The following is a 27664-nucleotide window of genomic DNA, read 5'->3' as shown; positions in this document are numbered from 1 at the left end:
CAAATATTTTAAGAAAAAAAAATCTAATACAGATTTAATAACTTCCAGTGATGAAGAGCCTATCTACTTGGAATGTAGCATAAATATCTTTTTTTAAAAGCTCRCACTATTTCTGTCTAAATTTATCAAGGTTTAACTTCTAGGCACTGGATTTTCTTACACTTTTGGCTTTTAGACTGATCATTCTTTTGCACCAGTTTTCTGCTTCCTTTGAAGGTATTTATGACAATAATCAAATCACAATGCTTGTCTTTGACAAGTTAAATAGATTAGGCTGCTTGACTCACTGTAAGGCAGGGTTCCCAATGATTTATTCACTCTCACAAATCTTTCTGAGCTCCCTTCAACTTAGCACCCTACTTTTTCAAGTGTAATAACCAGAGAGAGTTTTTGCATCATCTGTAAAATYTTGTTTTCCTCCAGTTACCTGGTGCAAACATTAAACAGCGTAGGCTTATGAACCAGCCTCACTGCAGCACACCTGCCTGAGAGTGTTCTCCATTTACGGCTGCTTTTGGAGACCGACTGGTTGCCATGTTACTGTGGCTTTCAGTCAGACAACTTGAGCCCAAATGGGAGTCACTTGAATTTTGGATTCTGGTGTCCTCATCAATGTGTTATGCAATCAAATGGGTTACTCAGACTGAAGCAGATAACACCAATCCTTTTTTTTTAACACTCRAACTAGATCTCTAACTTGGACTATTATTATTGCATTAACAACAATCAGACTGCATCAGAGCCAGATTGATTTAAATTTGCCCATAGTGATATTTTTAACATTTGTCTTTAGTTTTTGGAGAGRTTTCATTTAGTTTTTATTTCTTTTGTGTAATATAGCATATATTTACAGATGTGGATGTAACTGATGATATTGGTCTCTGTAGCAGTCATTCTGCATTTTATTAAAAATATTTTTCTTAAAGTCTGTTTGGAATATCTTTTATGACTTAATTAATGGTCATAGCTACTGTTTATTATAATGTGCCACTAGTCTTTCTTGTTCCTGTTGCTGTTCTATGAATGCAAATCCTATTTTAAAAAGATTCTGTTACGGTTATATTAAGCAAGTTAATATAAGATCAATTCCAGGACAAGTAGTATTTGTTTCTTTGATGCCTCTACTATTTCATTTATTCTTCACTAATCTTGTTGAAGATAGATGAACTGCGATAATTAGAGGGGATCAGAAAGCTCTAATCATGCATTCATTTCAATTTAAACTCATGATAAACATTTACAATCCATTTTTGGATGGGAATTTAACATAAAACAAAAGCTTGCTTGTAAAAATATATGAATTTAGGAGGAAGTTCAGGCCTGTCTTTTTCAGATGTRTGGAAAACCCTGTTTTAAAAGAAACATTTGTACAGAGGACAGAATAGAAGACRCTGAGGTTACAGTCAGATAGGCTGTTCCTCCTTCTACTGAGCTGGGTAAAGATATTATGACTAGCAATGGTTGTCATTACTGCTGCTTACCATCTAATATTTCTGCCTTTAAAGTCTGCTGGCATGGTGACACACATTTACTCTGTCCAAATATTTATTTTATTTTTAATCTTAATGTCATTAATAGTTTGGGCATTTTTACTTGCACTCTCTTGATAAAATTTGACTGAGTAGAAGCCTATTGTATGTTTATGCTGACATAGCTAAAAAGGTGACGATTAGTTTCCCTTTGGGAGAAGGTCACCATCACTAGATGGTGACAAGCAATTGAGATGGAATGGGGAAGTTCAGCTGTAGCTGGAACAGCCCGTGTGACCACAGTCTGAGAAGTGAGGCATCGGCAGAGATTGTTCTCACTTGTCTACAGGAATATTCAGACACTATTTGTGATTCTGGCTCAGTGTCCGAGGGCCTTTATTTTGCCTTCCAGAAGTAAAATCCTTTTGACTTCAGTGGAGTTTCTCCAGATTTACAAGTGAGCTCAGAATAATCAGACAGCAAATCAATAAGTTTGCAAAGCTTAATAGAAAAGGTCCTTTATCCAGACACTTTAACTCCTTCTCCAGTGAAAGCCTATTAAAATGACAGTAACATTAGGAGTATGGGATCACTTGTGCATATAGATTGATGAAATTAAGCATATGGTATGTCTTGACTTGCCATTATCAGTTCTACTGGGAATATCGTCATTAACGAACCGTCAAATCAGAAATACTGAGCCTATAAAATGATTGGCATTTATAAAGGTAAATATTGCATAGCGACTGTTCAACTGCTTCTGCTGTTACAAGAGCTGTGGGAACTGCTGCAGAGAGTGATATGTTGCCAGTGAAACACTGAAGAGCATTGCTTAAAGTCAAATTGGGTCATAGACTCAAAAGAATTCCTCAAAATATGGATCCCAGAAAACAAATGTTTGAAGAAAATCTGAAAAGGAATTCACAAAAATTAAACTTTAAAGAAAGTCTAGTTTATCTGAATGCATGTTTTAAAGGCACTTTTCAATAKTTATTTTCTTTGAGAAATTCTGGTTCTACTAAAGGCAGTCTTCTGAGTCAAAGAGAACGTATGATGCAAGCTCTCACACTGTCATTCTCAGTTGCTCAATTCTTATTCTATCATTCTCAGTTGCTTAATCTTTAGCATATCTTTTGCTCTCCAACAGCGTAAGTTACGAAAATCAAGTATATAAACACAAATTGCTCTAAGACTATTCTGAGAAAATTTAATGCAAATTTGGCTAACTTCAACAATATATATTATTTATAAATTCATATATATGCACATAATATATACTATTTACATTGTAAAATTTATATAATATTATTTCTATATTGTTTTAACATGACTTTTCTCCTTGCAAACCAAAGTTGCTAATATTAGCTAAAAAAACCTCAACATGAGGAGAAAATAGAATAAAAAGTTTCATATTCTGTAAATTTAGCTATTTTCTACCTGTTTTTTTCTTTATTTTCCTTTTTGTAAAAGAATAATCCTCCAGTGAATTAAAATGTCTGTTTTTCTACCTGTAAATCAGCTAGGAGATACAGTATCGTGTGACATACAAGACCTGTCAACAAATTTCATACTTCCCATAATTTATGAGTAACCCATTGTCTGAAATGAATCCACAAAAATATTAACTAAATTATTAATAATGATTCAATTTCTTAAAATTATAATGAAATGTATGTCATAATCTCTCTCTTTGCAGACAGCTCATGAGGAGAAAGTGGTTTAAATATGGCAGTTAAGTTGTCTCTGGCAAATTATTCATCTAGCTCTAATAATTATAGTTGCTGTTCAATTTTTTTCTTCTATTTTTTTCTCCTGACTACAGTAAAGCTCACCACACCACACAATTTTAAAATGTGCACATAAAAAGAAAATGTAGTCTTGTCTGTGAGTTGAGTTTACCGCAGATCTTACAATTCCAAGTCCAGTTACTCATTTTCCAATTAGTCATTTATTAGATGGCTGGATCTTCTGCAAATTTAGCTATGKATTTCTGAAATTTTATATGCTCTAGAATGGACCTGTCAAGATTACATATTGGCAAATTATGAGATAGTGTGTCTAATACAAACTGAACTTCAGAGTTTTCACAAAGGTTTATTCAGCCAAAATACACCACTTTTCAGGGGAAAATTTGTCTGGAAAACATTTAATAAATTACCAGTGTATACTCAACTTTCTGTTATCTGTGGCTGGATTAGCCAGGTTATAAATAACMGATAGCATGTGCTGCACCTGAGCTATTAACTGCTTTCAGAACCATGTACACTAGGGAGAGTAGCGTTCAAATATTTCAGCTGATGTTGTGTGGAGATTTTCTAGCTTAACAGAGTTTATTGACTCTCAAGTACAGACCAAGTCAAACCCAACTCCCCAGCTTTCAGAGATAGCACAAGTCTAGAAGTCAGTAGGGTATTATCTGTATTTTTCCTTTATTCTTGACTGTGTCTCCTCTCCAAAATTGGTTCACAGACCACAGTTTTTTGGAGATAGTGATGATAGTGTTAGTAAGTTAGCCATCCTGTGGAAAACTCTTTTCTTTTAAAGTCTGTGTACTGATCTGTCAAAAACGTCTTCATACATTTCCATTGCAGTACCTCATGCACTCTTTATTAATATAGGCATAAACATTTGCAATAACAAAATGCTAATTTCTAAAATATATTTTCATATTTTGGAAATTTAAAATATTTCTGTCATAACAGAGGCAGGGGGGTGTATTTTTGTACTCTTACTTGAGTTTATCTGTGGTTTTGGCCTATGTTCCAGTCCTGTGTATTTTTAACGCATTTTTATTTAAGAAGTGTAGCAAGCCATTACATGCTTATTCCAGCATAATACTATAGCTTCACCAATCTGGCTAAAGATAGAATATATCAATGATAAATATATGCGTGATAAAACTTATATAATAGTTAAGGTAAATCAAAGTAGTACAAAGATAATCAGCTATAATTGGGGTGCTGATGCTAAATGCTACTTTTTTGATTTAAAATGGAAAATGCAAAGGGGAACCTTTTCCCTTCAGTCACACGCCCCATCTAGAGTTCCAGCCCTTGTAATGTACTARCTCTGTCGCCAAAGGACATCAGTGTCCTGAGAACCTCAGTCTTCTTTCTACTCTATGCTATTGCCAGTCAAAATTCACTAAACAGCTGATCACCTTGTCTCACCGTAAGGAAGTATAGCTATTCTAGTGTCTGCTTAACACTTAAACTYATTGTCAGTTTGCTTCTCTCATCTTCTCCTTTCTCATGATAACACAGACGTAAYAACGCAGAGGTGATAGTTAGATGACATCTTATAGCTGCTTTTGAATAACACTACTTTTTAATCTAGAAGAATCCACTGACTAACTCAATGATAGATTGGTGATTATTTTTAGGAAACTRTTAAAGATATCATTCCACACACGCAYATATATATACACATACAAAGGAAAAACAAGAAGGTGAAGGCTACTCATGAAAAATAGCTGAAAAAATGAAATTCTTATGGTTCTGGGGATTCTTTTCTTTTTGTTTTTAATGAATGCTTTTGTATATTGTCTGAAATTTCAAGCTCAATATTTTAACTCATGGTGTGTCTTGTTAAGCTGCAGCCTAGTCAGGTAGGATCAGGTCTTCCATYTTTTTCTTCAGCTGAAAAATCTTCCCAGAGAAGGTACAAATATTTGGCTGATGGAGCAAGAGAACTGCTCTTCTCTGTTCAGTCTTTGCATAMTCCTTTGAATAAGGATTTCATTAAGTAGGTTCAGAGTGAATTAGATTGCAATAGACTTCTTGAAACTCARGTGGTTTTGATCATTATTCTATCTAGTCCCCTCAAAACCATTTTTATATCTTTAAATCATGCTGGAAATTTCATTACAAATAACACTAGATTTTACCAATTATCAACCCTAATAGAAATCAGATGATCGTTTATACATCTATAAAACAAAACAGGTAACATGTCTTTATGCCAAAAAATTAATCTCCGCTTTTCAAATAAGGGAATAGATGTAAGACTTACAATCATCCAAGATCACATTTGTAAAAATATTCAGTGCATCACATCTAACTTTTCTGTTGAGTTCTTCAGTGTTCTCAAGATTTTTCAAAGTATTGTGGACTTTTATTTAACTGTCAGTTGAATAGTAGAACTACTTTAAACTTTACTTGATCTGATATTTTTTCCTAAAATTCAATTAATTTTATTAGAATTAATTCTACAATATTAACTCAAACCTGGGACCAAGCCTGTCATTCTTTCCTAAGAGAATAGAATACCATTCTGTGGTCTTCATTTCTACCATTCTCATCCTCTGCCTTTTGTCTCACAAAGGGAACCCTGAGGGTCTGTTTTGYTGAGAGTAAAAGATGTTTAAAATGGTATCTCTGTAAATCATTAAAAGAGAAATTTGGGAAGGAAAATCTTTCAGGAAATGAGCATGAACAACCAATTGATTTGTGTAGGGAATAGGTGTTTTAGCAGTAAATTACAAAAAACACAAGGGGACTTCTGCTTAATGCAGGAGTTTAGCTTCTTCAAACCTGTCATCTCTAGTGCTGTTGGTATTTATTGAATTAATAAAAAAAATCACATTTTTTCTCTCACTATTTCAAAATACACAGTTACTTTAGTTTCATGGTTCTGTTTCCATAGACATGTCTTTTTGATTCTGAATTTCTCAGGTGGATATATTTCAAGTGGAAGCGGTAGATGTTGGGACTCTGCAAGGGATMGTTGTTGAAAAAGGGAAAGGCTCTGACTGGCTTCTGGAGAAGATTATTGTGACAGAGCCAGCAATTACAGGGACAGAAACACTGTTTATGGCTCAAACATGGCTAAAAGACAAACGTGATGSAAAAAGATCTGCTTCAGTAACTCTGAATGTCACGGGTGAGTGTTATTTTCAAACTATCATTTGCTAGGAAATCCATTCCAAACTGTGAATGCAGCTATGCGATTTGCTTCAATCAATAAGTTATAGTTTAAAATATTCCAAAAGAACATTGTCATTATAAGGGGAATTAATGTGTCTGAACACTGTTGGTTTTAGTACTATTTAATAACTTCTATTTTCCAGGGATAATTTCTGCTCTGTTACTCCAGATTTACAGTGGCATAATAGGCAAAAGATTTAGCTTAGTCTCATTATAAATTGCTGTCCCTCCCAGTCTTACTTCTATGTTGTCACTTCTGACAAAATACTATTTTTGAATGTCATTGCAAATACTTTTTTAAAGGTTTGAATACTTCTACCTGCTACTGGCCAGCACAGTAAAAGTGAGGTAAATAGTAGGGCAAACTGTTCAAGCAGTGGAGAAAATGTCCCCACCGTATTCAAGATGACTGKTTAACATTATTTATGCCACACTGTTAGGATAACCTCTGCCAGAAGCTGGATGTGCTCTTGGCTAACACTGTGGTGGTAACTMGTCCACAGAAGAGCTGTCTGGGCTCTGCTCTCTGTGCCTGTCCCCGTGGTCAAGACAAGATGTGAACGGGCACTTCCCTTTCCTGCACTGTGCTTTCAATATAAAGGAAATCCGGTGCACAGTCCAGGAGGGAACCACAGCACACTCCAGCCAGATGAGTAGGCAACCAAAGCCCCCCGTGACCATCAGCAGACAGTGTAGATGGGCTCTTAGCCTATACCCTAACATCTAGGGCATCTTGGCTCACCATAGCTGCTCTGGCATGATGATGTTTGTCCAAAAGTTAGCTTGTTGAGACTCAGTAGCATACCACTGCAGCACATGTCCTTTGTTTTTGAAGCTATTACTTGCACAGAAGGTGTTACCTGCACAGAAGTAATCTGAGCTTTGTTTTACATTGTAGGTAGGGACATTCCCCCCMAAAAATATAGGAATATTTAGTGCATATAAGGTTATTCAACATGTTTTTATTCAAAAAATATTTTTTGATTGTTTGGATCAGAATGCATTGATTTGGTTGAAGAAGCTGTTTTTATGTTTTTTTAATACAATAATTAGTAAATGCAAACTTAGTTGTGGTGTCACTAGAAGGCTTTCCATCTTTGATTTAGCCCTCTTTTTCTAATGTTTAGAAAAAGTTTTGGTCTATACCAAGTCCCATTTAAATTAATGGGAGCTGATATCAGTGGGAGGAGTATAAGCCCCTAAAACAGGCTTTAAAAACATCCAGTTAATTCTGATTCATCCAGAGTGTAACTTTTACAAATGAAGCAGAAATGCTTTAAAATGAAAAATACTTGAATCTTCAGGTTACAACCGTTTCATAGTATGGAGCTTTCTCTAGAATCAGTTCATTAAACAGAATGATATGTAGTAGATGATGCCTAAGCAGAAAAAATCACATTCTACATTTCCTAGCTAAATCTTCAGATCTCAATCTCAATGATATAGTATTCAGCCAATTGCCTCACCAGAGATGAATACAAATATTCATTATCATTTAGATGCTGTTTTACAAAAATATCAGTTTAGTCTTCAATCTTTCTTTTCTTTTCTTTCTTTTTTTTTTTCTAATTAGAAATTCAGGAGAGGAGGAGCACTACTGCCTGGCCTTCAGGAAAAGAACAAATGAAATCAGGTAGAGCTTCTGCTATTGCATTGTCTTCTCATTCATCAGTTCTAAAATAATAATATGGAAATATTTTTGTCACAAAATGTCATTTCACTTGCTGGTACTGGTGATATTTTCTGCTTTCTAATAGTAAGAACTTACAAAATACTGAGGGAGTTGATCAGAACCAAACGAAGTAAGCATATAATTAATACTAAGCAGTTGCTTATATATTAATGCTCTCCATGTAGACTAAGACACATGTCTTATGAATTTTATTTCAGGTGCCTTCATTAACATATGAAATCAGGAACACCTTTTAATCATTTTTTCCTTTTTATTTTCTGTATTTTATTTGTTCAGAAGGCAGATGGAGGATTTATTTCATGAAACATGAAGAAGAACCAAAAAATGACTTTGAAAAGTTGACAGAAAATATTTCCAAGTTGGTTATGGTTTTTTATGGAAGCAACGGCAAGTCAGATCCAGTTTCCATGGGAAACAAAGTGGAACATCAGGCTAAAAACCAAATAACATATGATGTAAAATAATATATAGATTTGACTATGTTTACATTTTTTGTATTCCCTTTTAAAGAGAGATCCCCATGTATGTGCCATAAATATTGCAAATGTTATTCCTTAAATATTCAAGAAAAGCAGAATTGAAATTTTCTGTTGCATACCAGATTTCATCTTTAATATTTGGCTTTCTCAAGTTCATATTGATCAAATATATTCTTTTTTGTCAGCAAATAGTCATGGTTAATAATGCATATCAATTTAAATGGTATTAAAATTAAGTATTCACAACTAGAAGTCAGTGTAGAATGTAATTTAAATTTGATAGAATAATTACAATGAATGCCCCTAGAGTATAGAACAAGTATTTCCAAAAGTGCTTACATTCAATCCAGTTCTGCTGCTTTTGAACTTAATGGGAGTTTTAGCATTAGGATTAATGCAAACAGGCCTAGGTCAGAACTGATCCCTTTATAGAAAACTTTCTCTAAAGTAGCTATGCATATATCTGTATATCGCTGTCTGGATGTCAACTCATTGTTTTGTTGCTTTCTAGATACATTTACCATCTGATTTGGGAATGCTTTATAAAGTAAGACTTGGACTTCAGAGTTTGGAAAACAGCATATCCCAGTTGTCTTTTCATGACTTTAAAATGCAGAACACATCAACTCTGGATACCTTTAGTCTCACTATAAATAAAACTCTTCCTCTTTCTCTTAATGGAGACAGATGGATTGAATTCCCTGTAGAGTGGCCATTAAAAGAAGCACTTTCTGGTAAGTATAAATCTACATTAAGATAGTAGAGTGGTCCAAGAGGTTAACTTGTCCTAATACTACAACTGAAACCTTTATCAAAACAGAAAATTTTATTGTCTTTATTTAATGATTCATAAAGTCTGAATAAGAATTTAAAATGTATGAGGGAAAAACCTGTCCACTCAGCTTAATTTCTGTACCATAAAGTGTGAAATGCAATATTCATTTGATTGCACACAAGCATTATTACAAGCTACACTGAATGGCATTAAGAAATATTCCTTTCTTGCAATATTGTAATATTGCAATATTGCAAGATTTTATATTCTCCTTTGTTTAGTTCTCAGCCACTCATATTTACTGACATTAACAACATGATTTTTCATAACTCATTTCCTATTAGGTGGTGTTTCTGTTTTCACATTTCAAACAAAGATTCTTGATAAAATTAGCTCAAAATGACATATAAACATCATCTTTGTTATTACATTTATACTCAAATACTTGGCCGTTAAAATTAGGTCAATTATTGTCTTATATATACCGTCTTAAGCAAAATAAAAGAACCCTTTCGCCTACAATCGACCGTATCTTCCATACTTTTCTAACATGACACTTATAAAATATTACTAATAATACTAAATAACACTAAAATACTAAAATACTAAAATCATTTGTGCTTAAGTTTTATGCAGAAAACAAGCAACTTACCTGGGTAAAGAATAAGCCAGTTTAACCAAAATGTGTTGACATGTGCATTAAATCAGCTGCCTCAATAAGCTTTAGAACCAAACTTATGACCTAGAGTCAGTGAAGTGTTTACATGTGTCTAAATGTAAGCACACAAGTAGTCTCAGTAGAATTAAAAGGATATGGGGGTTTTGCACTCTTTGACTACAAATGAAAATTTAAATTTCATATTTAGGCTTTAGGTTTTGTATTGTTTAGAGCTGCTCTTCTCACTTGTCATGAAGACTTGCATAGTATGGATACAGAATARGGCTTAACGGCTTTCACCTCCCATACACAAGTTTGAAACAAGGCRGAGCTTCAGATTAATATACATGCATGAGTGTGTCCCTTGCAAAGACTGATCACAGTTACATGTGGATATATTTACAGGTACAAGTATATGCACACAGAAACAGTAAGAGAATGATGCGGTGTGGGTGACAAATAGACAACTAGGCTGGAACCCTGAAGACCTTGGTTCAGGCTCTCAATTTGCTGCTAATTTCTTTTCTTGAAAAAAAAATAATCACTTCCTTGTTCTTTGCTCTTTTTTTTTTTTTTTTTTTTTTTTTTTTTTTTTTTTTTTTTTTTTTTTTTTTTTTGTGTGATAAATTTTCCTTCTTTGAGAGCTTTGAGATACTTTGAGATCTTGAGGTTACCAAATAAGGAATAGTTATTATATTACCCATGTGTTTATGTAAGAAATCAAACAACAAAACTCTTATCTTGTATTCATTTGTTTCCATGCATGTTTTAGAATTCTTCAAGGACGGATTTGTAACTACATTTTGTAATCACAGCAAACAAAAGAACTAGGACACTGTGAAACATGTTCCCCCAAATCTTTGCCATTGCATGTCTAAGAGAGCTTTAAGCAGGTGCCACAGCAGGTGGCACACGTGGAGTTCAGTGTGATCCTGAATGCACAAAGTTACTTGCAATTTATTGTGCAAAACAGCTTTGCTTCTCCATCAGCTTTTTAAGTCTAATTTATTTTCTCCTTGGTTTTCTTCTTCTCAGCTAAAAGCAAAATCAGTATTGTGTTAATTGGAATGGAGAGCAGCTGATCATAATCACCTTAACCAAAAGACGTTTGCTGTTAAATTTCAGATATAGCTCAGCATTGTATCATTTATAAAGTACCTTAGTATTTCATCTCTTAGTTGTTTTTCTTTTGATCTTGCACTTGGCATTGTGATGAACCATATACTAATGGCTGATTGGTACCATCAAAATACAGCTAATAAAATACAGTGCAGACCCCAGAGGTCCGATTGTGTACCAACCAATGTGTGCCTTTGGGTGTATTAACAGGGAGAGGCCTCCAACTGTGTATATACATAATCAGTTTCTCTTCACAATACCTTCCTCTGAGATGCTTACACCTCAGGGGTCCCCAGGGATGAATCAGTGCTCTTTCTCTCACACACAGGGTTGTATAGAAGGTAATTTTTGCATTGCTGTAGCTTTAAAGGCAAGACAATGAAATAGTGAAAAGGTTAAATAAAAATATATTATTCTACTTTCAAATATCTAATTATTTCCACCAAAGTTAAAATAGAGAAAATAAAATAGAGCCACATTGATATTATGAAAACATAAGAATTTTATAAAATTAATTGAATTATAAAATTCATACATGTATTATACTTACTGTGACACTTCTTTAAAGATATTTCCCTTCATATTTCTCCTCTCCAATCTATTCAAAACTCTACAGAGATAAAAGTTTCTTTGCCCACAYCTATGATGGTATGACACCACTACCATCACACACACAAAGACCACCATTTAAGCATTTCAGCCCTCTTCCCTTACTTGCATTAGTCTGCTTCAATTGCTACTCTTTGTGCAATGTGCTCTGCCTAGTCTGCCTATTGTATAACCAAAGTTCATTCAACTCAAACTATAATTGACTTAATTGACTACTGCGTGTAAGGGTCACAAGCATGCATTAGGCCTCACCTGGGACCTCCATCCACTCACCTTGTGCCCATGGGCTCCTGCGCTCTGTTTAAAATCAGTCCTGGGCCTTCAATCCCTTCCTGAGCTACACTGTAGGTGTGCTTGTCTCTAGGCTTGTCTCTAGCACGGTCTCCCGGATGGACTTTGGATCTATGTTATAGCCTTGCTTCCAGTCCGATCTCTAGCCCCCATCTCTCTCTGCTCCTGGCTGAGCTCCCTGGATGGACCTCAGCCCTGGTTCATTGCTTGCCATATATCTGAGACTGTCGATGAACCCTGTTACCAGCACCTTGCTCTGCCACCTATAGCCAGATGCTGCAGGACTGTACCCTGGCCAGTGAGGGCATTGCTTGCCCTGAGGTCACCCTCAGCTCCCAGCTTGTCCCCCTTGCAAACCTGTCCTACTCTTCCTCCTCCCTGACATAGTGATTCTTGAAACAAGTTTCCAAATATAGTCTTTTCACTCCTATTTTGGGCTAGTCAGGGTTCACTTCTCAATTTTGAGAATTTGGACACTGTGGCAAAACAGAGGTCAAGTAAAATAAAAAGAGGTCTAGTAGCAAGTCAGAGGTAGCGCCAAAAAGAGAACTGCTCAGATTTCTTTGTTCTGTGTAGTGACCTACTCTTTGGATTGCATTGGTTCACTTACCAAATATATAGTTTCCTTCCTTATTCTTCATGTGAGTTTTAACACARTCCACTCACTGTATCCCATACAATCCATGTATTTCTTTTTAATTACATCTTACTATGCTATTATTGGTGGCCATAGGTCAGCTCTTGCTTTCCATTTTAAACCTAGCTGTATCCTCTACTACTTAGGCCCCTTGGATTTAGAAGTATCAGAATATTCCTGCCTTAGAGGTTAGCCAGTTGGGAAATACCTAACTATTCCATTAAGTTCATCTTTATAGCACTCAGATTTCTTTTCATGCACCTGCTCCACTTCAGTAGGCACGGAACATGAGTCTGCTACCTCTTTCCTATTGCTGATGCTGGGGAAATGAGACATGGCCCGTAAAAGTTGGTTATTATACTGAACTCAGTATTTTAAATGATCAATAGATCTGAAAGGTGACAAGAACAGCCTGTTACCTGCTTTACCTGGACTTTGTCTTGACTTTTGAAGGACGTGGGTGATCTCTTTATGCCAGCAGTCTACTTTGGAATAGGTGGCTCACTGATCTAAGCTTTGACCCACATCCTACAGAAGCCTTCTGCAAGGTCAGGATTCATCCCTTTCTACTAAGGTGTTTATAGGAATAAAAAGAAGAGATGATAGGTAGATGATTAAAGGATGTAAATATTAAGAACTTGCACATTATTTCGTTCTATGAGTAAAATGTAAATGCATTTACTTTTATTGTTCAGATATTGTCACCTTGTCTTCAACTAAAAATGCATAAATCACAAACTGCACAGATACATGAGTTGCCACTTCAGCTGAGGTAGACTTGTCTTGCTGGTCTCCCTCTGTAGTCAGTGGATACACCTCATTAGAGTGATGTTCAAACCAGCAACTTAACTTAGGTGCTGTGAATCACATGCAGGAAGCTTCTGTCTCTGTCTCTCAGATAATAAAGTCTGAGGGATTTATCTCTCTAATGTTAATCTTTTTGAACATCAACAAGTCAGTGATGAACCTGAGACATTAAAATTTTATCCATTATGTATTTGCTCTTAATAAAAAAGGTAAATCATTGTGATAATTTTTCCATAACATGAAACTGTTACAAATGGTATGAAACAGGCCTATTTTTCTCAGATTTAATATGAATTTGTGAACGCTACCAGTGAAAAAAGTTGGAAACAATTTGAATTTTACTGTCACTGTTAAAAGATTTTGTTTAATTCCACCTAACTGTACATTGTACATTATCAAATAGTTGTGAAAGGTGGCATGACAATAACAAGATGTCTCTTTTTGATATTGCAGTGGTTACATATCATATAACAGTATTTTCTAGAAATATTCTGACTGAGAGAAATGTAGTGCATATGACTGCATGTATATATGGCACTCATGGTGACACAGGGGACAGATCACTTCTCYGGTCTTTGGAGAATGTCCAGCAGGGAGAGGACAATGAGGTACTTTTTCTTAAAACATTTTAACATATATCCTTTAATCCTTATATCCTTGTACTTCATATACATTTTTTTCCAAATCTTCCTATATGCTTCATCTAATATAATTTAAGAGTGTAATACTAAATAATTTTATTTCAGTCATTTGTAGTTACCATGGATGCTGTTGAACTGGGAGAACTGGACAAAATTATTCTTTTAATCAGCAGTAAAGCAGGTAAAGTACTTTTGCWAACTCTCTGAAGAAGCCACACAACTAGTCTTCTGTTAAAGGCAATGCAATCACTGCCAAAGTTAAATCTTGTTTAATTTTCTTTGACTTTTTTGTTAAAAGGTTATAAAATATAAATATTTTATAAAGAAGATGCCAATTTTGACACATTATAACTCTTGGCTCTAAAGACTGTATCATTATTGCATCGAGAAAGGAAAATATTTTTTTCCATACAAAAAAAGAAAAACAGAAAATTAAGACTAGTGATTGTATTCCACTATTAGGATGTGAGTTAGGAGAATAATTACAACTCATGTGAGGAACTGGTAGTGTTCAATTTTCAATCCGTGATTCAGTTATTTTTATTGTTTCCCCCAGCTGTTCTGTTTTCTCATTGTAAGATTTTGGGGGGGGGATTTTAGCCCTATCATACAAATGACAGTTTTGCCACTGAATTCTATTAAAATGGTCCTAACTTGAACTTCTCTTTGACTTCTCTGTACCATGGCTATCGTGCTACCCAGGAATATTCTAAAGATTAATTATCTGTAAAGTCTTTTGATGTCCTGTAATGAAATTTGCTATATAATTGCAGATTGTTACTTACTATGTAGTACAGTTGACCATTTGTAGATATTTTTCTAGGAAAACAAAGCTTATGTTTGCACTTTTTGCGCTTTGTGTCTTTCTTATCTGCCTGTTTTCTCCTCATAATAAAATTTTAAACTCAATACTTAATTTCAACCAAATTTGAAAAATATATATAAATGTCAAAGACATATATATACCTCAAGCTTTTCTGAAATCAGCAGCTGAGTAGAAGGGAGTGACCCAGACTAGTGCCCCCTCATCAAGGGAAGAAGGAGATCTCATTAGTTATACGTACCATGTAGCAGCAGCTGTTTGGGCARTAAGTCTGCAGGAACTGTTTGGCTAATCAACACATTTCTTACCACAGCATGGTCTCAGCCTCGGTCACTGGGGGATTTCAGAGTGGATGTGATACTGAGTTACAGCTCGTACAGCGGAGAAGGGAAGCAAAGGGACAAACCTGTCATTCTGCTGCTGGGGAGCAATGCGTAYAGCTCACTAGTTTTGTTTCTTGTGGTATCAGTAATCATTTAACTGTGACCATCTGCATGACCAGCAGTCATTGGCTATGTCAATTAGCATGTTGCCAAAGGGCACCAGAGACAGCACAGAAGGCAAGATTTTTTCCAGTAAGGTTTGAAAACATCATTCAGATAGCAGGAACTTCAGGGCATATTGGCTTTGTGTATGCTACGAAGAGAAGACTGTATGGATATATAAYGTTACATTTCTTCCAATGGGATTATTTATTGATTGTTTATTGACTTGGTTGGACTGAGACTTTGAACCAAAAATCTCAAAACACAACAACTCCTTAAGGTATTGTGTGAAATGCACCCTGCAGGACCAGTCAGCCCAGGAAGAACGTTGCTGTAAAGCATTTATGCCACTTCCAGTATCTGAGCTGACTTCAAGTGGCTCTTCTCTCACTGCATCCATGGTTTGAGATCCATTCCTGAAGCTTCTGGCTCTCTTTGTGCATTGTTTGGGCAGGTCACAAGTGTAACAGGATGCTCTGAATTCCTCCCCCAGAACYTGACTTTATTAGCTTAGACTCTCATTGGTGTAATTAGAGAGAGACAGATTCCAACAGTGGATGATAGTAGGAGGCATTGGGGTACAGTTCACTGAACAAATGGGCAAGTAAAATAAGAGGGGCAAAAAGAATAGTCTTCACATCTAGCTAGTGGAAAAAGATTCAGGACTGTATTACAGACCACATGTAGCTGGAGTCCCCAGCACAAGATTCAAAAGAAAGTATAACTCAGCAAGCAGTGTCTCGTACAGGAGAAGTATACATTAGGTTGCTAAACATCCTTCACACCTATCACTCAGTCAAATCTTTGTGCTGCATGTGGAATGGAGCCTTAGCTGCAACCCTCTCATCAACCAGTCACTGAGGAGGAAGTACTAGATACATAATTCTGCTCTTCCTCCTCAAAATGTGCCTACCTGAGCCATGCTGAATCTGATATATGTGCCTGTCCAAGGATGGCAAAGGACATCACTGCTTTTCATTACTAAGAGTAAGGAAGTTTTTACTCCTAAATTTCTAAGTAGGAATTTAAAATAGGAATAAAATAAGAAATGCTATAATGATGCCAAGATTTTAAAGTCAATTGTTGTTATACATCAGTGGATTAATGAATGATTCTTTAATATGATAGAAATAATATCATTCTTTCATCATCAGATTTTACCTAATTCCTGGATATGCAGTGCAACATTTTCACTATACTTTATTTACTTGTTTGTAGACTGCAAACTGGATGTTAAAAAACTGCATTTAAAGGAAGCTCTAAAAGTTGATCCTATCTATGTCTTTGAAGTGAATGAGTAAGTATCATACGTAGAGCTAGTCACTTGATTGTACAATTGTTGAAAACATTGAGCAGGTGCTGGATTAAAATGACTTTGTCACAAAGTGAATTATTCAATTATTTTTTAAAAAATATATCTTTAAATGTCCAATATAAATTCATAGGATTTTTTTTAACATCTAGTTCAGTTAGCATCAAAATATTTGTTTTGTTTTGCAGAGTATTTTCTGTGGATGCAAATAACCCTAAAATACAGAAAGAAATACCAGTATCTTTTGTTATTAAAGGAGACAAAGGGAAGATTGGCATAGATAACAATTTGTATAAAGAAGGAAGTCAAACAGGAAATCTGACAGAGTATACTATTAGAGTATATACAGGTGACAAAAGGGGAGCAGGAACTGATGCTAATGTGCATATTATTTTATTTGGAAATGAAGACAAATCTGAGATATTTCAGCTCTCTCAGTCACTGGAGCATCAAGATCCCTTTGAAAGAGGAAAGGTGAGGACATAGATTTTATGGGATGTGTCCATTTCTGGGTTGGGAATATATACACTATTTATGGGCAAGATCTTTCTGAAACTTCGGGCATTTTTCTAGTTTCCCACATAATTAAAAGATATATCTCAAGTATCTCAGTGTTTGGCCTTTTCACCAGAGTAACCAAGGAACATTTTATCTCCATTTTATCTAATTGACACTGTTGCTCTCTTTCTCTGTCTCAAACACATTTCCATACTGCATCTGCTTGTCCACCTAGGTATGTGAWTCCTTGATCTTGATTTCAAAGTATTTATTTCTGTGTATGTGAATGTATGTGCAACATTTCTTGCTATTACACAAACTTTGAATATTATGCTTGTGTTGAAAATACACCAATCTGTTATAATCCACAATTTTATTCTGTCAGGGAAACTGATGCTATGAGCCGATAACCAGATGAAATGGAACCACAGGCACCAACTTGTTTTTGATCTCTATCATGCTTTAGGCTATTCAGAGATCCTTAGTTCAGATACAGATATTTGCATAAGAATGCTGATCCTCTCTATGATGTCCTAGTACCTCAGCAGAATGCTCTCCTGTTTTTAATAAACATATTCCTTTGGCAAAGGAATTGCTCCATTTGTTCGCCACCTGTGTAATGGAGTGTAATGATGGCTACCCTTATGTAGCAAGAAATAAATATATTTCCCATATCTTTCTCCTGTGGATTTCTTGAAAGGTAATGACTGAATAATTAAAACTCTAGTTAAGATATCCTCCTTATGAGACCTACCTCATTATCTCCAGCAGTACAATGCATCTCTTTCTTTGCAGTTGTCTTTCTTCAGCAAAGATGTCCTTCAATGTCTTCTAATAGATCTTTACTCATGTAGCGTCTACCATATTGAGCAGGTTAAATAAAACAGTTACTTATAGGCATACGGAGCAAGTAGGAGGGTGTCTTGCCTAGTACTATATATAGTGTTTGAGAGATTTAATGGTACATGCAGTAAAAACTTTCATCTTTTGCATATCATAAAAATAAGTTTTGGAAGTATTCTTTTATCAGTTGAAGAATATAAGATACTGAACAAAAATATTTTTCTGGTTATGAAAGCCAAGAATTGTTCTACTAAGTGATGGAAAGTGAATCATTTGTATTTAAATTGAAGTAGCCCTAGTAGGAGAGAGTCTATACCAGATATCTTCACTAAGGAAAATAAATCATATCAGCTGTCGGCTAACTATTCTGAAGTGATATCAGTTAGTCTCAAAACTTAGCTAAGCAAACGTACAAGTTTACAGATTTTGATATATTATTTTTAATAATTGTCCATATTTTAATTTTACAGGTTGATACATTCAAGATTATGACAAAAAAAATAGGAAGCCTACATTCAATTGAAATTGGTCATGATGGGAAAGGATTTGGTAAGTATGCACTTTTAAAAATCTTCTGCTTAAACATCTGCCTGATATTTGGAAAGGCTTTTAAAGTCATGCTACTGCTACAGCTAGCTGATACAAATCTGTATACCAATAAAGTTAGTTTAACTGTCCTTACTTACAGCACCTCTGGATCTATCACATTTCTCTTGAATTATCTTGACATTTTTTGCTAACAGAGAAGAGATCCACTTAGTATATATCTCCAGAGGTATGCTACTTCAATCACTGCTCACCTAAAACTCTTATTAGATATGTTAAATTACATAGGATTGTATTTTCAAAGTAAGAAATTTTGAACATTATTTAAGAAAATGAATACTGGAAAAAATTGATTTGTTTGGAAACTTAGTTTGAAGGTAACAGCTAATTCTGGAGAATCAAAACTGGTTAATATACAACACCATAGTATTAATATGTAAATAGAAGGGTAGGTTTGGGACCTGYGTTAAAGCCTGCTGTAGCTTCCTCTAACACATATATGGCCCTCTTCTTGTGAAAACTAAACTGTGAGGAGAACACTGGTGTGCACCAGCTCCTACCCTGAGGTCAAGTTAGGATGTGGCTGTGATACAAACACAGACAAGAAGCTGGAAACTGTTTCTTTGTTCAGTGTTTTACAAATAATGCCTAAGAAGTGATTCTTATCAAAAAAAATAAGATGGTAGATTAGGGAATATAATATTTTAAGCTTACATTCAGTGATGTTATGAAAAGAAACAGAGATATACAAATATATAAATAGAATTTGCAGGCAAGGTCTGATTGTATTGAGATGTTCTTGTCAGACAGGTGAATTTTAGTTAACCACTCAGATAAGAAAGAGATAGGTTTAGTCAAATACCTCAAAGGTATAGCCAAATACCTCTAAGTTCATGTGCCATTATAAAGTGGCAAGGGTTTAYCACATCTGAGAAAACCAAGCAAATTCTTCAAATGTCAAGTTCTGTGTAAGCAGAAGTTGAACAAGTTTTTTCTAACTACCATGTCATGTCCCACATATGATGTTTTGAACTGTCAAAAAAATACCAGTTGAAATACATATAATAAAAAAAATCCTCCTGATGACTTTCATCTTATTAGTGTTATCTGCTGTATATGCACGCAGTTCAGCTTAGAACAGATCTGGGAAGGGAACTCTACGTTGCAGATTTCTGGTGGTCCAGGAGATCCACGGAAGTCTGCAGTGACCGAGATACAGATTGAACTTGTATTTCCTGGGTCCTGAACTATCGACAATATGATTATCTTTTCTCTCTGACCCTGATCAGCTTCACATAGTTGYTAATACCGCCCTCCTACCACAGCAGGTGCATGTTGACCCATCTTATATCCAGGACTTGATTCCTCTAAATCTTGCTCTGAAATTGTCTCTGAATGTGTTCTGTCACGTCAGTTGTAATGCTCAGAGGCATCCTCAAATGTAACACCTGCTCTGTTTCCTCTGTTTTCTAATCTTTGCTTACTGACTCTAGATTTCTCCATGCCTAGAGCTCTCAGTGAGTGCTGCTGGAGTTTTATCAATAAAGGATAAAATGTTAGATTATAAACTTTTCAGGAGAGCAAACAGGCCTTAATATTTATTTGTAAAGTGCTGTGTAAATTTGAGAGACTGTAAATTTTTATTGCTAATAATCTTGGCTTTGAGTTACAGAGATTTCATGAAAGGTCATATATTCCAAGTAGAGTCTATGATATATTAAACCATTCACAGGATTTCATTAAAGGAGTTCCAAAAGTACTTCACAATTTCAATAAATGGGTCTTGGGAATTGAAGATGAAAAATGTAGACACCTTTATAGCCTACTTTCTCTAGATAATTGTTTGAAAATGTTCATGAAAAGTGAGAAACATTGTTATGCCTTTAAATTGTATATATAAGTACAATTCACAAAATATTTTTGTATATTTTTAGTCTACTTAATACTTTGTCCAAGTATCTGAAAACCTTAATAATTGGTTACAGTGTAGGGTTTTATCTCTTACACATACAAAGAATACCAAAAGATTTTAAGACACAATATGTTATTAGTTATTAGTTTACTAGTTTTTGAATATTGCCATTAAATATTTCCATTGCCAAATGCAACTAGACATAAGCAAAAACATATTATTTACAGATAGTAAAATTCTATTTTAAAATCTTCATATTTTAATATAAAGTGAAAAAAATGTTATAGCACAAGAATGGAGGTATTTTTTCACATAGCAACATAGTTGACTGCAGTAGAATACTAAGTACATGCTTAAAAACAAGACAGACATGAGTTATGGCCTAAATAGGGGTGTCTGTCTGAATCACTACTGCCAGAGAAATGTGGGTATGAGAAACATTCAGGTTCACCGTTTGGTTTAACACAACTGTAAATGCATTAATTAAAAAGGAGTAATAGAAGTTCTGTTTTCCTATTGTTTAACGGCTTGGATTATCATTAAAGAAATTACATCTACTGATATATTCTATCTGTTTTTAATTGTTTTGATGGACACTAAAGATGAAAGCACATTAGGGATACACTATTTCAGACTACAGAAAAAGGCAAAATAGTATTTCAAGAATGCATTCAATATTACCACGTACTCTGTTTCATTTATCTTACTACCTGTTCCTTTCAATGTGGAGAAATAAGTTAAGTTGCAATAAAAATCTGCTTTTATATTTTCTGTCAAAAACATCAAGGACCTTCTCTATAAAATAGGGGAATGTTGGTAGTAATTTGAATTATTTACATTTCAGTTTTATTATTGATATTGAATACACTTGAAAGTACTGAACTACTCAGGTTAGAAAATAAAATCAAAAATCTTTCTTGTGCTTTAGATGTGTTTTGATTATATTAAATTTGCTCTTTTTTTTCTTCTACAGCAAGTGGCTGGTTTCTGGAAAAAGTAGAAATCACAGATGCGTCTAATTCAGTGTATTGCTTTAACTGTAACAGGTTAGTAGATCAGTTCTTCATTTCTCTTTAGGTGCTGTTTTTTTCATAGCAAGAATTAGTAGTAGTTTTTTCTGCACTGGTTTTCTAAAACAGTAAGAATTTTGTACCTGTACTATATTTCTATCAGTTCATTCCCAGTAACTTTTGAACTTGGTGGCCAAATTTAATCTAATTTGCCAGAAGAATATTCAGAGGCATATACTCTATTTTTTCCAAGTTATTGAAAAAGCAGTTTTCTTTAGTTTTACTGTGCAAAAGTAACATTAAAATCATTCAGTTTCATTGTCTGTTTAATGACATATACAGCTTAATGGGGTAAAGGTAAAAGAAAGCTTTTTACAATGTAATATACAAGAGGATAATAATCTAAATTTAGAAGTTTATTTGGATAAAAAGCTGTTGGGGAAAGGGGCTCCTATTGTACAAAGACAACATCCACTTTAGTCCCTGTCAAACTGAATCAATACACTTCTCAGAAGCTGGAGATTAAACTGGAAGGTATATCTGGAGAGACTGTTCCTGACAGTATACAGCATACACTTCAAGCATTTCAGAGTAAACAGTAGGAAAAAAAAAGGATCTTCATTTGTTTCTGGATTTAAAAAAAGATTTTTAATGCACTGGAGAATAGAGAAATATGAAAATGTATTACAAGTTTCCTGTACCTAGAAAGAGGGACATTGCCTGATGATCTGAAAACAGAAATGGTAGCCAAGTACATTTAATTTTATCCTTCCTCTAAACGTGACAGTTCATGGAAGCCATCTCCCAAACCTGAACGTAAACAAAGCAGTGATCCTTTCTTTTCTTTTTTTTTTTTTTTTTCTGGGGGTGGGGGAGATACTCAGCTGGATGCTTCAGTCTAAGTAATGAGCACATGAAGCCGTTGCCAACCTCAGCTAATGTTACAAGCTCACAGAATGCCAAGTCTGCAGATCTACTAAAATGTTTAGTGTCATTTAGTATATAAATATATACCTGTGCAAAGCTCTGAAGCACTGCACTAAAATCTGCATCCAAGCTCCRTCAAGTTTCTTATAAACGTATTCTCAGATGCTACCTAATCTTCTAAATACCTAAATTTTGGTTAGTGGGCATGAGCAAAAGTGCTTAGATCATACTGTCACTMAGTTGCTCAACCCATAATCCACAATGGGATTTTCAGTCAATATCCCTCCACCTGTTTTGCTTGTGTTCTCAGATCACTATGATCAGAGCAAAGATGTCAAAAATAGCTTGCAACAACCATTCTTCAAGTAATTTTTCCAATTTTATTTAAAGTCTCGTGATAGACACATACTAGGATGTAAGAGATCCTACTTTGAACAAAGACTTGAATCACATCATGGCATTACCTGTGCTTTAGTACGAAAGGGGTATACTAAAGAGAGATTTTTTTCAGTCACTTCAGTTAAAACTGTTACATTTTTTAAAATTAAACTGAGAAAGTGGGGGAGTGACAGATACAGATTAATTGTATAGACTACTGACTAATGCATTTTACAGGAACTTTGGTGGGTTAGAGTCAGATCCTTACTCCAATGAATATATATTTATTCAAAAAGAAGAATTTCAGTAGGAGAGATTAAGAGGTCCACCTCCAGAATATTCAGAGACCCAGGTGCTGTGGTGCACTCCTGTGATTCAAGAAACAATAAGTTCACAACCTTCTTTCAGCTCAAAGGGTTTTCGATCTCATAGCCTACTGGATAAATGGGGAATTAATTCATTCTTTTTTTTTTTTTTTTTTTTTTTTTTAAAAAATTTTTTTTTTTTTTTTTTTTTTTTTTAAGAAAACTCATCTAGTAGAAATACTATCTCTAAAAGATATTAATCACTGAAAAGCCTGGCAGGAGGTCAACATCCTCTACTAGCCTACTTAAATGCTTGTAGTCTGATTTAGACCTCACCTCTCTCTTTGGTTCTGGCTCTTCCTTGAGCTATTTTATAAGCTAGGATTAGTGTTTCAGCCCGGAATCAGACACATCAGCCCATATCTCCTATGAYGCCAATTCAGATGTTAGGTACACTAACACCGCACCAGCCAGGAATTCCTCCTGTGCTCGGTCCTTAGGAGACARCTCTCCGGAGAGTGCCTGCTCCATCACATCAGGTAGCCTGGTGCTAGAGGCCTTTTAAGTCTCATTGGAAATAAATGTCCTTGCCTCTACAGCACCAGTTATCACCAGTCTCACTGCAGGTGTGTTAGCTTTGGATTCAGACCTCCTTCCCATGTAGTCAACGGTAAAACCTCCATAGGCAAGAGCCTGTGGAAGAAGGGTTGGGCCATTACACGACTCTATTTTGTTGGCTAGCGAGGAGGTGTGAGATATAACCAGTCCCTGGAATGGAGTTTAGGGATAATGACTTGCAAACACAGAATGCACTTCCTTAATCTGAAATGTCCTGATTTTATGCCACCCACTGAAATGATCTGCTGATCACTTATTCGTATATAACCTACAAAAAAAAWGTGTAAATTTAATAAATATATTTACAAATGTAATTACTTTTAAAATTATGCATAAATAGATACTAAAAAAAAATCATGTTTTGTTTTCAGAATAGTTACTGCTCCTGAATAAGTCAATGTTAAAACTTACCTAGAAATCCAAAGATGCAGAAGCAGGCCTTTCTTATTTTTCTGTTTGTTAAGTTTTATATACACTGTACCTATGACAAGCTTTTTTTATTTTTCTCTCAAGGTGGCTTGCTGAAGACGAAAGTGATGGCCGCACTGTAGTGCAACTTTATCCATAGCTACTACTTTACTGATTCTTTCTGAACATGTTGCTTCTCCAAATTCATGCTGATTTGATTTACCTGTATTTTATAATTTTGAAGGTATTGTAATTATTGTGAAGGAATGTCAAAACAATGCATTAAAGACATCACAGTAAATTAAACATGTCTAATAAGAACACAGCATTCCAATTCTGTTAGAGATGCTCAACAAATTTGCATGACAAATTTAGAAAGCAGAAATTTAAATCAATAATATTTGCTCTGTAGATTTGATCTGAGTGTTCATAAGAGTCAATGTACATAGTGTCATAAACATTTTTGCTTCAGTAATAATTTGTGGGTAAGTTATAATTAGCTCTAGGGTCAAATCTGTCAATATTAAATTGATAAATCTGTTTCAATTTCAAAATGTATTAAAATTTGTTTTTTCTCAAGATGATTTTCCAAAACAAGTGCACTCTACTATGTATTACTTCCTTTTTCTATGCATCCAGGTATGTAGTGTATTCCCAAAGGAATAAAGAATTTCTGCTCAGGGGTTCACTCTGTGTCTGTAAGCTTCCCACTGACTTTTTGTACTAAATCTTGTATAAGAATATATTCCAGCCAGAGCCACAACTAAGAACCTTTAGATTCAACAGGTCTCTTTAGAGATTCCCAAAGAACATTTCCATCATTTATCATCAGTAATATTGCAGTAGCTTACTGACTATTTCCTGCCCAGCTTGCCGATTTTTGGAGATCCCATTCTTAGGCATCCAMCTGGCTTTCCAGTGCTGTATGCATGAATTCCTTTACTTCAAAAAAATTCACAAACCTTTGTAAAAATACAGAAACATATTTAGCTATAAATTCACAAATGTCATACAAATATATCGATATTTGGCTTGGTCAGATTTGAACTTGCCAGATTTAACCTAGGAAGTGGTGTACAGCAGCTGCATTTTCATGTGTGTCACTGGAATACAAATACTGTATATAAGCTATGTAGGGCATCCCTCTGTTTAATCAAAAGCCCTACTTTTAGTACTCTAAACTTTAAAATCTGTATGAACTTCTGCATTTTAGAGCATGTTTCTGTTTTTCCTTCATGTTCTATACCAGCAGTTATTACAGTATGTTTTTCTATAATTACAAGAATTAAATGATTTTATAATCCACGCTGATGAAACATTGTCTGGCTGTCATTTTAACATGTTTAATGTTTGTTTTCTCACATTATTCTTTGAAATAAGTTATGTGGGCTGGGAGATGAGATTTTGGTTGTTACTTTGACACAAAAAATAATAAACAATTATAACAGATCTTGGCAAGTAATTTCATTTTTTTCTAATTTGTACGTCGTCAGAGAAGAGAGCTAGTGTATGATGCGGCTGTGGGCTGTGATCTGACTGAGAAATATAATAGAGTCAATTTCTTCTAAAAGCGTTAGTTTTGCTTACACTGCTACCATGCACATTGGAATGGATTTGAAATTGCATCCCCAGAGTGCACAGTTCACTTACTTAGTATCAGTATTCATTACATTAAATCACTTTGTTGTGATCTATTATGTGATTTGTTTCATTATTATGTCTTTCATTAATAGTTTGTAATACTAGCTCTCTTTGATGCCATTTCTGATTTATCAAGTGTAAATAATGCCTTGCTAATCTGTTTTTCATTACTAAAAGTGAATACCCTCTTTCAGCAGCTGGCTTACTTGTTTGAAAATTATTTCCTCTACCTGTAGAGTGAACAAATCAGGTATTGGATTCACTGCCCTGGACCCAGATACTTGTAATCTGCTCAACCCTTTTATGACAGAAATACCACTGCAGCAGAGGACTTCATTTCAAGAGCATCATGGGTGCTAGAAGGACATATTTTCAAGAGATCACACTTTGATTAAAAAAAGCTTTAAATACCATAGGGACCTTCTGACCAGATCTTGCTTAGAAGACGTGCCAATTAGCACATTAAGCTTGTGCAGCCAAACCTGAAACTTGCTTCTTYCATATAATATACCATGACATCTGGTGTATTTGACACAGAAATCCTCTAAACTGTGTGCTTTACAAGAGGACAAAACAGGTGGCTCAACAACATCACAGAGTTACCACCTTGTGTGGCAGACGCCAGCGCTCTGCTGCTGCTGCACAGGCCAGGTGCCTCGATTCCTTTGCTCCAAACACACTGGCCTGCCTGCAGAGAGGCTGGGAAGCTGTTGACACCAGTGGTGTCTCCACAGGAGGACAGAGATGTAGCACTGGGAAGCAGAGACTGACTGGGCTGACAAGAAACCCTGGGCATATGGCCCCCATGGGAGCGTTGGRAGGAGCAGAGAGACGACTCATCAGCTGGAAGAGGCAAGGTTGTAGTGAAGGGTTCAACTGCTGCTGCCTTCCTCCTGCTGCATCATTTCCTTTAAGATGGGTAAGAGAGGGCAGTTTCTAGAGGATCATGYAGTCCTGTTCTCCTCCTTGAAGGAGTAACATTCAATTCAGCACTACAGACAAAGTTTCAAGCAGAAGCTGGGTGCTGAAGTACTTGGCTTTTTAACACTCAAATTCCTTTTGTAAGTGCACTAACCACTGAGTTATCAGGTAAGAAAGGAATAGGTCCTACAGCAGAGATACTAAGAGAAAAGCCTAGCGTGAATCATTTCAGGCAGAAGGTAAACACTTTCAAGGTGAATATCCCCAAATGACATTTCCAGACATTCTGCCTTAATGGCAGAAACATAAGCACCAAAATAAATGGGGTAAATTTGGAGGACATTTTGGACTCAGTGTTAAGACAGTTTGATGCAATGGCTGTAAGTCCTACGTCACTCATAAGAATGGGATTTTGTTAATTATTTCAGCAAGACTTTTGAAAGATGAATTCCTAAGCACTCTGTTAGAATCACTTGCAAAGGAAAAATCTTCTTGTCCTTTAAAAAACTGAGAAGTTAGGACTCCTACTTATGCTAATGATGAGACTCTAAAAGCCTGAAATCTTGTCACATTTAGGGACCAGCTGGAGGCAATACTGTGAGAGGCTCCTTGTCTCTGATTCAGATGTTTCAGTGGGACTGGGTTCAAGTTCTGAGGATTTCCAAAGCAGAAAACATGATTCATATATATGAATCTTGCAGAAAACCATAATTCAGACAGTATAAAAGCCTGACATTGGTTCTTTTAGTTTCAGGAAATATAGAGTTAAAGATTAGAAAAGCATAAAAACAAGCCATTGAATACTCAGCAAGAAAAATAATATAACTCATAAAACTTAAACAGGAAAGATTGAAAGTGTCCTGTAAGAGTCAGATATTAGTTAAATTTACCTTTTTTTCTTACTGCTTTTCCCAGTGTGCTTTTCTATGTATTT

General features: G+C 35.2%; 1 protein-coding gene across 1 annotated transcript in view; it reads left to right on the top strand.

The window, feature by feature from the left end:
- RP1 (RP1 axonemal microtubule associated) overlaps nt 1–24328 on the top strand; it is a 174425-nt gene extending 150097 nt beyond the window's left edge. The window contains exons 48-58 of the mRNA XM_085313516.1: nt 6143–6350; nt 7968–8027; nt 8364–8542; nt 9078–9300; nt 13916–14070; nt 14209–14284; nt 16630–16708; nt 16912–17197; nt 18535–18617; nt 21500–21568; nt 24274–24328. Coding sequence (XP_085169642.1) covers nt 6143–6350; nt 7968–8027; nt 8364–8542; nt 9078–9300; nt 13916–14070; nt 14209–14284; nt 16630–16708; nt 16912–17197; nt 18535–18617; nt 21500–21568; nt 24274–24328 — 1473 coding nt within the window. The remainder of the gene's footprint in view (nt 1–6142; nt 6351–7967; nt 8028–8363; nt 8543–9077; nt 9301–13915; nt 14071–14208; nt 14285–16629; nt 16709–16911; nt 17198–18534; nt 18618–21499; nt 21569–24273) is intronic.
- The last annotated feature ends 3336 nt before the right edge of the window (nt 24329–27664 follow it).

Source organism: Rhea americana, unplaced genomic scaffold (genome assembly GCF_003343005.1).
Source record: "Rhea americana isolate MKP2758 unplaced genomic scaffold, rheAme1 scaffold_39, whole genome shotgun sequence".
NCBI lineage: Eukaryota > Metazoa > Chordata > Aves > Rheiformes > Rheidae > Rhea > Rhea americana.
The sequence above is the reverse complement of the archived record's forward strand: the minus strand, read 5'-3'. Positions and strand labels throughout refer to the sequence as shown.